The sequence below is a fragment of the Pagrus major genome, chromosome 12 (genome assembly GCF_040436345.1).
Source record: "Pagrus major chromosome 12, Pma_NU_1.0".
In the NCBI taxonomy this organism is placed as follows: domain Eukaryota; kingdom Metazoa; phylum Chordata; class Actinopteri; order Spariformes; family Sparidae; genus Pagrus; species Pagrus major.
In genome coordinates this window covers 11,856,423-11,867,581 of record NC_133226.1, presented here as the reverse complement: position 1 = coordinate 11,867,581, position 11,159 = coordinate 11,856,423, and the positions used below count along the sequence as shown (strand labels likewise).

General features: G+C 40.6%; 1 protein-coding gene across 1 annotated transcript; it reads left to right on the top strand.

Moving 5' to 3' along the window:
• Positions 1 to 5,345: 5,345 nt before the first annotated feature.
• Positions 5,346 to 10,403, top strand: LOC141005760 (syntaxin-2-like). Its single transcript, XM_073477770.1, has 9 exons — positions 5,346 to 5,549; positions 5,774 to 5,836; positions 5,960 to 6,059; positions 7,329 to 7,403; positions 7,748 to 7,821; positions 8,075 to 8,183; positions 9,158 to 9,231; positions 9,391 to 9,528; positions 9,627 to 10,403. The coding sequence occupies exons 1-9, from the start codon at positions 5,541 to 5,543 to the stop codon at positions 9,831 to 9,833; spliced, it is 849 nt and encodes a 282-aa protein (XP_073333871.1). The 5' UTR covers positions 5,346 to 5,540; the 3' UTR covers positions 9,834 to 10,403.
• The last annotated feature ends 756 nt before the right edge of the window (positions 10,404 to 11,159 follow it).

Below are 11,159 nucleotides of genomic sequence, written 5' to 3'. Positions count from 1 at the left end.
TTCAGCCTTTGACACGTACAAATATGAATGTATCTGTGTTTTGCAGAAACCTTAAATGCCAACATTGTATCCTGGTAACTGGGCTGACTCTATATATATATATATATAGGGAGAGAGATATATAGATAGATATGGTTACAACAATGTTATATCATCAAGCAATCTTTAACTTTTCTTCATTTTTAGATGCTTAGAGGAGCAGTTAAAGGAGGTGTTATAGCATTAAATACATAAAAACATGCTGCAAATGTCCCTACATCTATATAAATGTTGAGTGGTTAAAATAAAGTGATATTGTATTTTATTTATTCTGTGTATTGCTGCTTGAGTCCTTCATCGACACCAATGCAATTTATTTTGTGCATGCTAATCATGGGATTAGATTTTGATTATCTAGTGTGTTTTCAAATTTTTGGCTCACAAATTAAAATCATCCTTCAGTTATAAAACTGAGGTCATGCAAAGGCCTTGGATTAGTCAATCATAATTCCTGTAAACAAGCTTTGGATTTCAGCTTTATTCCTCCTGTTAAGAAGTGCCTTTCTGAGCGACTCACGGCTTCTCGTCTCTGCTTTCCAAGACGGTTGACATCTGCTGACTGAGCTGATTCAGAGTGACATGACAAGAGATTGTCTCTGCGAAGGTGTCCCCCCGCCCAGCCCGTGCATCACAATGGCACGCTACAACATCTTAAGCTCCATCACTGTTATCCCGCAGAGGCACATTGTGTTTGGATGTTGAGGCTGGGACGAGAATGCTTGGCAGAGAGAGCTGGCTGGTACATCTGTTTTAGCTTAAGTGTGGACCGGGCAGACTGCTAATTAGTAATTAGCAGCTCATTACTGCTTGGACAGAATACCAGCCAAAAACAACCGAATTACCTGTGCAAAGCATTGTGGGCATTACAAGGTGGGTGGTGTGTGGTGGCCACCATTTACAACCAAATTGTGAGACTCCTTTGTTTATGTAGTGTGTTCCTCCTTTTTTTCATAATGGCTAAAAGAATATTGCAGTAGGAGTTGTGTTATTCTGTGCAGCATCACTGACACACAAATAAAATAGTCTCCTTTACTGACTCATAGAGTAAACAACCTCCTGATTGGCTGACATATATATTATAAGATTTATGTTCATTATTAAATGTGGATCACTCAGAAATCCTGACTCGAACTGCACTGAATCATGCAGAAGTGCTGATCATCACACTTTTTAAGTCCGAAGAGAAGAGAGATGATGCGCTCTTTAATCTTCAGATTCTAATGTTGCAACTACCTCTAGTGGTGGAAACAAAGAAATGCATCTGATAATAAAATGGAATAGAAATGTAACTTATATCAAGAAATATCTTAAATGCAAGGGACACACTGCCCCTGAAGAGATATATGTTTCTCTCCTTCATAAATAATGCGTGTACATAATAAATAATGTATTCTGAAGGACATCACTGAGGTGCAGTGAATGCAAGGTTGATTTTCCTGTTGAATTCCTGTGCTTAAGCCCCTGTGAAATGACTTGTACCGAGGCAAGCGATCGGTCCAGAAGACAGAAATCTGATTTGCTCTGACCTCCCCTCAGAGAGGTATAACTCTTCTCACTTACAGGTTGGATGGTGTATAAAAATTAAATGTCAGAATTTCCATATTTTCTCATTTACATATGACCTAGATGCATTACTGCAGCCTAATGGGAGTTGACACTGAATTTGAGATTTATATCATGTTTTGTCTATATATTTGTATTGTTGCAGGCTTGCATTGATAAATTGATTTCATTTAGCTTTTAAAAATGGGCCAATAAACATCATTCAGTCAAACGGTAACAATGATATGATCTTCTTCTTGACATTTGGTTCACCTTTGGACTAATCTTACAGTATATTTTATTAGCCAGGGTTGACAAAGAGATAGAGAGCGAGACTTTGAACAGGTGTTTGACGGCAATATTATTTAACGTCAGCTAGTGTGCAAACATCCTGCCACACCTTGATAACTGTATTCCATCTGCCTTCAGGATGGATCTAGGATATGAGATACACAATATGCAGCATTCATTGAGTGAAAAACTAGTTTGTGGCTTTTATTTTGAAAAAAGTTAAACTTCACACAACCATCATATTCAGAACACTGTAAAATGTATTTTTGAAAAACCAAAGCTCATGGCCCCTGGTGAAATGATGGATGGTAGTATTGTACAATGCACCGTGAAGCTCTCACTGCATTATTTATGAAAACCAGCGCCTGCGATCGGACACACAAGCGTTTCGCTGCGTGCGTCACTCATGTGAAAAGGCCAGGCTGTTGGTACCTGAAGGATCTGATATTTATTTCTCTGCAGAATCTCCATCTGATAAATGATGCAGATGCAGTGATCCTTCCATGTCTTCAAGCAGACTTACTCAAATCTGAAATGAAAAGACGGAGGTAGACTCAGGCAGTGCATAGTTACAGAAAAGGCGGCAAGCTGATCGTAGAGATCAATTTGAAGTTGTGGATCGTCAGCCTCAAATATGCTGTTTTTGGCTCATTTGTTAGTGTAATATAATAATTTATCTTAAAATCTTTGATCGAGGTAGCCAACAATTAAAAGGCTGAGCTTAAACTACTTAGATCATCATCAATGCTTGCTGATTTGCACACCTGAATCAAATGAATATCATTGGCTGCAGCTGTGTTCCCACTGCCGTGATTAAGGGTCTGTCAGTGAATGCACCTTAGTTTTAGTAGGTCAGCATATAGAGAACAAAGGTGCTCGCTTTCCTTTTTACAGTTCATAAGGATTGTTTTAATGCAGGTGAGCTTTTAGTACAATGTAAGGCTTTGGGTCTGGAAAAATGTTGAACTCCCCGACCGATTTTTTTTCTTGACTGCAGTCGGGATCTGTTTAAGACTGCAACAAATTATATCTGAGCGTCTATTTACCATCTGTGCAAAAAACAACAATAGGATATATGAGAACAATGAGAGCATCATTGTGTATTTAAAGCATGTCGGTCTCCCCACGTGCTTCATACAAATAAAAGATGTCATTTGTCACAAGATGCAGAGTACTAAGGACTGCTGACTTGGATGTTTAAGATTATATAAACAGTACAAAATGGCTGGCAGCTTAGTTTGGCAAAGATGTATATTGTCATTTAGGTTGTAATGACTATTGTTGAGACTTTAACCTACGACACTGAGATTTACTCTAGTCTCCTTAAAAATACCCAGGAATTTAATTTGCAAACAGATTAACTGAATACAATGTGTTGAATAAGGCTGTCAAAAAATGATCCAGAAGACAATGAGCCCTTGTGAAAAAGATCACCTTCAAGGTTTCTCATTTAAATTATTATTATTATTATTATTATTATTATTATTATTATTATTATTATTATTATTATTATCATTATTATCATCATCATCATCATCTCTTAATTTGTCAGTGACAATGCCCACTGAACAGGAGAAAAACTGAAACTGAGCCCAGAGTTAGAAGGCTAAAATAAACCGCAGTAAATGCACAGCACCACATTCTAAGGCTGCAGTTTCAGGACCCTAGTTTTTTGCCACAGCGTCCCTTGCCATAGACGAGGCTGCACTTTCAGGACACTAGTTTTATACTTTTTGCAGGAGTGGAGCTAGAGAGGTGGCCAGGATCTAGCGTCGCCTTCTCCCTCCAGATGCATCATTTTTTCTAATGTCCCAAAAGTTATTCGCCCCTCTGAACCGTTTACACATAAAGTGAAGACAACAGGTCTTAAAGAGCAACACTTGTGCTCTTTTTCACCTCAAGGAATGAATGGTTTAGCATTATTTCAAGGTCAGGATGTGGGAGAAAGCAAAAAAAGTCAAACAAAATAAAAATGAAATACTGATAATTGATTGCTGCAGAGGCAGTCTCAGATGTTGAGATGGATGTGTCTTCAAAAGAAATGACACGGACACATGTAGGTAGCTGGTTGGTCGGTACTCTCTGTAGGGACAGGAAAGGTTACAGACTTCCCGACCACTCAGCTGTGAATGATCCCGCCCGCCTGGTCTACTCCATATTGAACCACCGGCTCCAGCTGACTGCCTGCAGCTGAGGCGTCCCTATTGATGCCTCCGCGTGCCTGCATGGGTCTGCTGCCCCTCAGCGGGGCGCTCTTGGCCGGGACTGTATGTACGACGAGACGGTTTGATCGGAATCACTCGCTACAATAAGCCTGAGGAGTTCCAGACGTATTTAAAGACCTCTAGCGTCGTCCTGCATCACTCATGGTGACAACTTGAATAATTTTTTTGCCAATTATGATGCCTGATACACAGCCACAACTAATACTCTCTCACCACACAGTTTTCACATTTAAAATTGCTTTATTTTTCAAATTATTATCATTTTTATGAGGCTGAGATGGCCTAAAAAGAATTTTCATGAAGTAATACTTCATGAGAATTAATAAAGGGGCGGAGTTACAGGGGCGGCCGGGGAAGCTCTGGAACCTGATTGGACACCTCAGGTGCCACCCCAGTTGATTGACAGGTCACTGCACGTCTCGTTGGAAGAAGCGCATTACGGAAAGGCAAATGCGGGAGGCAGAAACGTCTTTCAAAACACAAATGGATGGAGAGGACCTACTTTAAATACATCATTCTGAAGAAAGTTATAAAGTGGTTTCCTGATGAGTAATTGTTTTAAACTATTGACACTTTGACTGCACATTTAGAGAAGACATTTTGTCCCCAATAGTTCAACTGCGAGTAAGCTAACCGTTAGCCAACCCACACACTAGCTTAGCGGCTAACGTTAGGGTAGCCGCCAGTTTTATTTTATAGTAGTGAGGCCGGTTGTTGATTTTAACTAAGCTACAGCACGAGAATGGGGACAAATGGTTTAAGATTCTGCCTAACACAATCTTGAGGTGTAGCCAGGCTGTCTTAATTTGTATTGGGACAGATAACAATGTAGAGGAAGGAGATATTTCAGGGTTTTTTTTTTTAAAGAAGCACAAATCAGGCCCAGACAGACCCCAGCCCCAATGTCAGCAGCCCTGGCAGCCAAACAAATGTTTTTGGACAAAATACACTTGGGACTGTTGTTTTGGTACTGTTAGGGACTTGTCTTTTAGAAACATTTGAAAAAATGGACGTCACAGTTTTTTATTAACTTTGTACAGGCAGTTTAATTATGTCATCGTTATTCCGGGTTCCGGAATAACAATGACACAATATTTTCCTTTATTAGTATATGGACCCCCTGATAAAGCCTTGCCCACCCTTTGGCCACCAGTTGTATAAAAGTCTAGTTCCGCCCCTGGGGCCACGGTCTGGTATTAGGCCATGGCCCTGCAGAGCACGGACCGTTCAGGTGAGGGAGGCTTCTTTTGTTCGCGCGCTGTGACGGTAACGCGCCGCGTGCCCGCGCGCTTTATGATACAGGTGCGCTCAGCTCAGCCCACAAGAGGAGGACTCACCGCAGGTAGCCTACAAGGTCGAGCCTTACCGTCAATACCGAAACTAACAGAGAGACCGGGGATGTCCTGCTTGTCTTTGCGGTGATGATAAGGCGGGAGCGGGAGCATGGCGGCGGTCAGTATCTCACAATAGTTTGGAGCAGTTCAGGGACTTCACGTCGCCTGAGCAGATAACATGGCTAAAGCATCCAGCTAGTGTTTTTTTTTTATGGCAGCAGCGTATCAAAGCGGACTTTTATAGTTTATTTGAATAGTGTACAGGTGCTCACAGCGTTCAAAGGGCTGTTTGTGTTGAGCTACAGGTGGCCATTTTAATGTATCCCCTCTTTTTTTAAGCAGCAGCGAGGTGATATGACAGATACATCAGAGAGCACAGTCAACATGGAGGAGTTCTTCAGCACGGTAACTTCACACATACGACTTGTGTTTGTTTAGTCTTGTCACATATCCAGTGGGCTGATAATAGTGTGTGTGTGTGTGTGTATGTGTGTGTGTGTGTGTGTGTGTGTGTGTGTGTGTGTGTAGGTGGGGGAGGTGAGAAGCCTCATTGAGAAAACGTCCCGTCAAGCAGAGGAGGTGGAGAGGAGACATGGTGCCATCCTCTCTGCTCCAACACAAGACAAAGGTGAGTACAGAGTACCAGCAGTATATATACAGTGTATCTGGATGGAGCCATGAGCTGCATAAGTTTTAAGATGGTAGAAGAGTAGAAACCCGATGCCTCCCACTGTTGTGCTGATTGCTCTCAGAGGACTATCCCCTCCTTCAGGGCACACACACACACACACACACACACACACACCGTTGGGAAGACAAACAAAAGGTCCAAACTGCCTTTGACAAACACACCTGTGTCTGTTTGTAGAGAGTAACGGGGGATTCTTTAGGGCAATGGCTAGAAATAGATAAACCACTTAATGACAGATATAACCACATCACATGAAGGCAGTTTTGGGGCTGAAGAATCTGCTCACACGTACCTGGACAGTGAAGATGTTCTGACACAGTGATGATGCTATTGTTACAGTCATAATCACAATATGGGTGCTTTGTTGTTATGGAGAACTATTGATCTGTTTTGATCAGCTTAATTCAACCTGAACTGGCTGGTCAGGGTTATCGTGACGTAAAATAAAGCAGAGGATATAGACAAAGCTGCTAATAATGGCGTATTGAGCTTGTTATAAATCCAGAGGTGAAAGAAACAAAGTACAAATACTATGTTGCTGCACTTAAGTAGATTTTTCATGTATCTTTACTTTACTTCAGTATTTATGTTTCTGACAACTTCTTACTTGTACTCCTTACATTTTAACACAAATCTCTGTACTTTCTACTCTCACATTTTCATACAGGCTCTTTACTTTAATTTGAATGCGTTTGAGGGAAAATTCTTATTTTTGCGTCATTGCACGCCGTCTCCCCAACATCACAACACTGATTTCAACCCATCGCTGCATATCACTCATGGCAGACGTAGCGAGACCAAACAATGTAAAAGACGTAACGAGACTGATACAGAGGGATGGGAAGAAAAGGCATGTTAGTGTCTTGTATCTGCAGACAATCAGCTATCTTTCTGGTGCATTTATGGACAGCTCGGACAAATCCTACTGATTCTACCTTTAAGTTAATAGTTTGAAATATACATTTATGACGTGAGGTTCAGTTAGCTTTGCGCAGAATGTCCTTCAGAGGGATACATTTTACTTTTATACTTTGAGTACAATTCAGAGACCTTACCTTTCTACTTCTACTTGAGTACAGAATGCCTGTACTTTGCCACCTCTGATTAAATCCATCAATCAGACAGAAGCACAATATAAAACTTGATCATTATTCACCTTGGTGAAATTATTTATTCTATTAAGTCAGCTTGTTATATTGTTCTCAGGAAACAAAAAGGAGCTGGAGCAGCTGAACAATGAGACCAAGAGGAACGCCAACTTGGTCCGAGCCAAGTTAAAATGTGAGTTGAAGTATTTTTTTTAACCCTTGTCCTTTTGTACAGTAGATTTTGATTTGTCTCACACTGCAGATACAACATACAGTTTTTAAATGTGCAACGTTTTTTGGCTGTGGTCCATCATTGTTTGAGACGATGTGGAGGAACTGTGCAGCACATCGCACTTCCCCCATTTCTGGGACGGCATAGTTCATGACACAGGATTTGACTTGCAAATACGTTGAAAAAAAAAAAAAGGCCACCGAGCTCCACTGTGAACACACTGTCAGATTAGCAAAAACCCAGATTGTAGAAAGATAAAAGAAATGTTTTTCTATGACTGCATTCATCTTTTTGTGTTCTTCCAGCAATGCAGAAAGACTTTGATGTGGACGAGAACAGTCGAAGTGCTTCAGTAATCCAGCGTATTCAGAAGAACCAGGTCTGGCAGCATTTGAATTTCCTGTAATAAACCAAGTGCATAAAGATTGCCAGCTCTGAGTTTTATTACATCCTCCGGGGGAACAAAAATCTATAGAGCCGAATTAGTTCTTTCAAAGGGGCCTCAATCTTTACGCACTTGACGAGATCACTGCTGACAACAGTCGGCGTTGAAGACTGATGTTTGAATTAATTCTGTCTCATTTGTGGTTCGATAATCTTATTTGAATTTCTGCTGACTACCCCTCCGCCAGCACTCCCACCTGACTCGCTGGTTTGCTGAAGTCATGAGGGGCTACCATAAGGCACAAGTCTCCTTCAGAGAGAAATGCAAAGCACAAATTCAGAGACAGCTGGAGATCGGTGAGTCGGCGAAAACAAACTAAAACATAAACACTTGTTCTTCCCCCGTCACTCTGCTCAGTGTGGTGTGAAATGACTTAATATCATACGCCAAGATCTTATCATGCCAGTACAGTTTTTGTATTTTCGGGACAATGGAGCTCTCTGCCAACTCTGTTTTTTTTTTAGTTGGAACAGCTGTGTTGGTGTTTATATACTAATTACTCTTCATACAGCCAGAGAAGTTGTAATGTTTTTATTTCTTCTTTTAACTACCTTATCCCTTCAGATGGGGCTGAAGAATCATTTGAAATATCGATATCATAATATGGCCAGTTAAGTGCAATATCTATATCACAGGAGCTGTAATTTTTTGATAAAGGTAAAACGTCACAACATGCCATTATGAGTGAGGCATTGTGGTGCTACAGAGATGTAAATCCTGTTCTCCAGATGTAAGATAATATGCTTGTTTGGTACAGACCCCAGCAAAATCACATCATCTTCTCTTTTATATATATATTTTTTAATATACTGAAATCCAAAATTTCACACAAAAAGTGTGACTCATATCACAAATGCAATATCTGTCAAAACTATCGGGGTTTATTTCTGCCCCAATACTCAGATAACACTCACACTCAGGTAGTTAAATCTACAGTATACACAGTGGAGTTTGGTGGAGAGAAAGTGGCATAGCAGTAGGAAGGTGTAGAGGTGTAATAACGCCATCCTGTGGTGGACATCTGAAAACGCATAGGGCATGGCATCTACCTTGGCAGCACACACTTCTGCTCATTTTTAAAGCTACAACACAAAAGAATATTGACTGTCATTTGTGATGCCTTTCAGTGAAAATGTCACAGTCACCAGATGTTTTTCTCTTAATTAGATTAAGATCATCTGTTGTGCGCACTTCTGTTTAAACGGATGTTTCTGATATGACATAGTGTTAAACTAACCTGTAAAATTGAGAATATTTCTGTCTCTCTCAGTGGATAAAATGACTACAAATGAGGAGCTGGAGGAGATGCTGCACCGTGACAATCTTTCCATCTTCATATCTGATGTTAGTGGATTTTCCTTCAGTTCTGGGCCACACAAATGACTATGCAATAGTTGTAACTCTGTTTTTTGTTATTAATCACCCAGATATGCAGTCACAGTGTAATTAGAAGCTGTTTAGATGTTATCTATAAATAAAGCTGATTCACTTTTCCTTTCACAGGTCAGCTCTCAAGCTCGGATTTCCAGCCAGGCTCTGAGTGAGATTGAATCTCGTCATCAGGACATCATCTGCCTGGAGTCCAGCATCAAAGAGCTGCACGAGATATTTGTCGACACTGCCATGCTGCTGGAGAGTCAGGTAAGATGGACACCTCATTTAGACAGTTGTAAAGCGAATAAACTGATGTCATGAGACCCAAAACCTGGCTGATGTTGATTCTGTTTTTGTTCCATCAGGGGGATCTGATCAACAACATAGAGAAGAACGTGACAAGTGCTGCAGAGTATGTAGACGTTTCCAAAGATGAAACTTATAAAGCAGTCGCGTACAAGAAAAACCCATACAAGGTAGCATCTCTCCCGAGCTTCTTAAAACCCTTCAAGAGGAAAACCACTGATAAAACTGCTACTGATCAAAACACCTCAGACTTGAACCATGACTGAGCTCCTGAAACTGTTTGAACATTGACTGCACCAAACATTCTGATCAACATCAAAGCCTGAGCTCGCAGGAACACACTTTGATTAATGGTACAGTGCCTGTCTGCCCCCTCAAATGCCTTTTTTTCTAAAGGATAACGAGGACGCTGTTATTTTTAACTTAAATAATGAATTTGAATTCAACTGCTGTGATAATGGCCTGTCAAATAAAAGTGACAAGATGCTGTGGATGAGGCTTGAACGCAGGCTTGTGAGGTGACTGCGGACTGACAAAAGGACAAATGCTGCATACAACAAACACCTGGTTTGATTTGTTCATAAATTCACTCTCACAGTTAAGTGATGTTCCTCTTGTGGCCAGTAGGTGGCATGACAGCATTAGCAAAAACTCTGAACTGGGATCATTTGTCCTGCGTCCCCTCTGCTGTCCTGCTGAACTTGTTTTTGTCCCATATTGTGTGTTTTAATCATGTACTGTATTGTGATTTCCTGCTGTCTAATACTCAGAAAGGGATGGTCGTAATGTCTACTAAAACCAAGCTGATCCTAAAATAAACCTTTTTGGTCACTGTGTTACTGCCGCTTTATTCTAATGGATACAATACAGTCTAACAATACAATCTAACTGATACAATATCAGTCATTTTCAGAGGCGGGAGGTCTAAAAGCTGTCTATCTGTGACGTACATGTTTTATGCTCTCCCCAAGGAAAAAGATAAAGGAATTATTCAATGTGACACTGAATGATTGAGGTTTTTTTAGCCAAGCTATCTGTGTGTGGCAGCGTCAATCCACCATTTTAATTCAAAGTGAAATCTCTTCAACATCTATTGAAAGAATTACCATGGAAAGTTGTAAATCATGCCCCCTTCAAAGAGAATGATAGCCTAATAACTTGAGTGAGTTTTTCATCAGGCGCCATCATCCTGTCAACTGCTGGAATAATGACCTTATTAGCATCCTTGGCTGTACTTAATGCTACATGCTAAACTAAGAAAGTGAGGATGGTGAACACTACACATGCCAAATATCAGCATCTTAGCATTGTCATCGTGAGCATTTTAGCATAATAACATTAGCATTTAGCTCTAAGTACAGTTTCACAGAGCTGCTAGCAAGAATGTAGACATCATGTAGTTTTATAATTACAGTAGTTTCACCTTGTGCCTAAAAGTGTTGGACCCACACCTGGAAGTAGGCTTAGTATCGAAATGTCTACAAGAAAATAGCAAAGACTGTTTGAGTGTTTGACGCAGAGTGTTTGAGATTGCCAGCTTTGAGAGGAAAATGCTCTCATGGAACTGTGTCACACAAAAGTCCTCCCTCAAG

Excerpts from the sequence above, each read along its gene's own strand:
- LOC141005760 (XM_073477770.1), top strand. Across the intron at positions 5,837-5,959 it reads TGGAGGAGTTCTTCAGCACG|GTGGGGGAGGTGAGAAGCCT; the intron begins GTAACTTCACAC and ends GTGTGTGTGTAG. Across the intron at positions 6,060-7,328 it reads TGCTCCAACACAAGACAAAG|GAAACAAAAAGGAGCTGGAG; the intron begins GTGAGTACAGAG and ends TATTGTTCTCAG.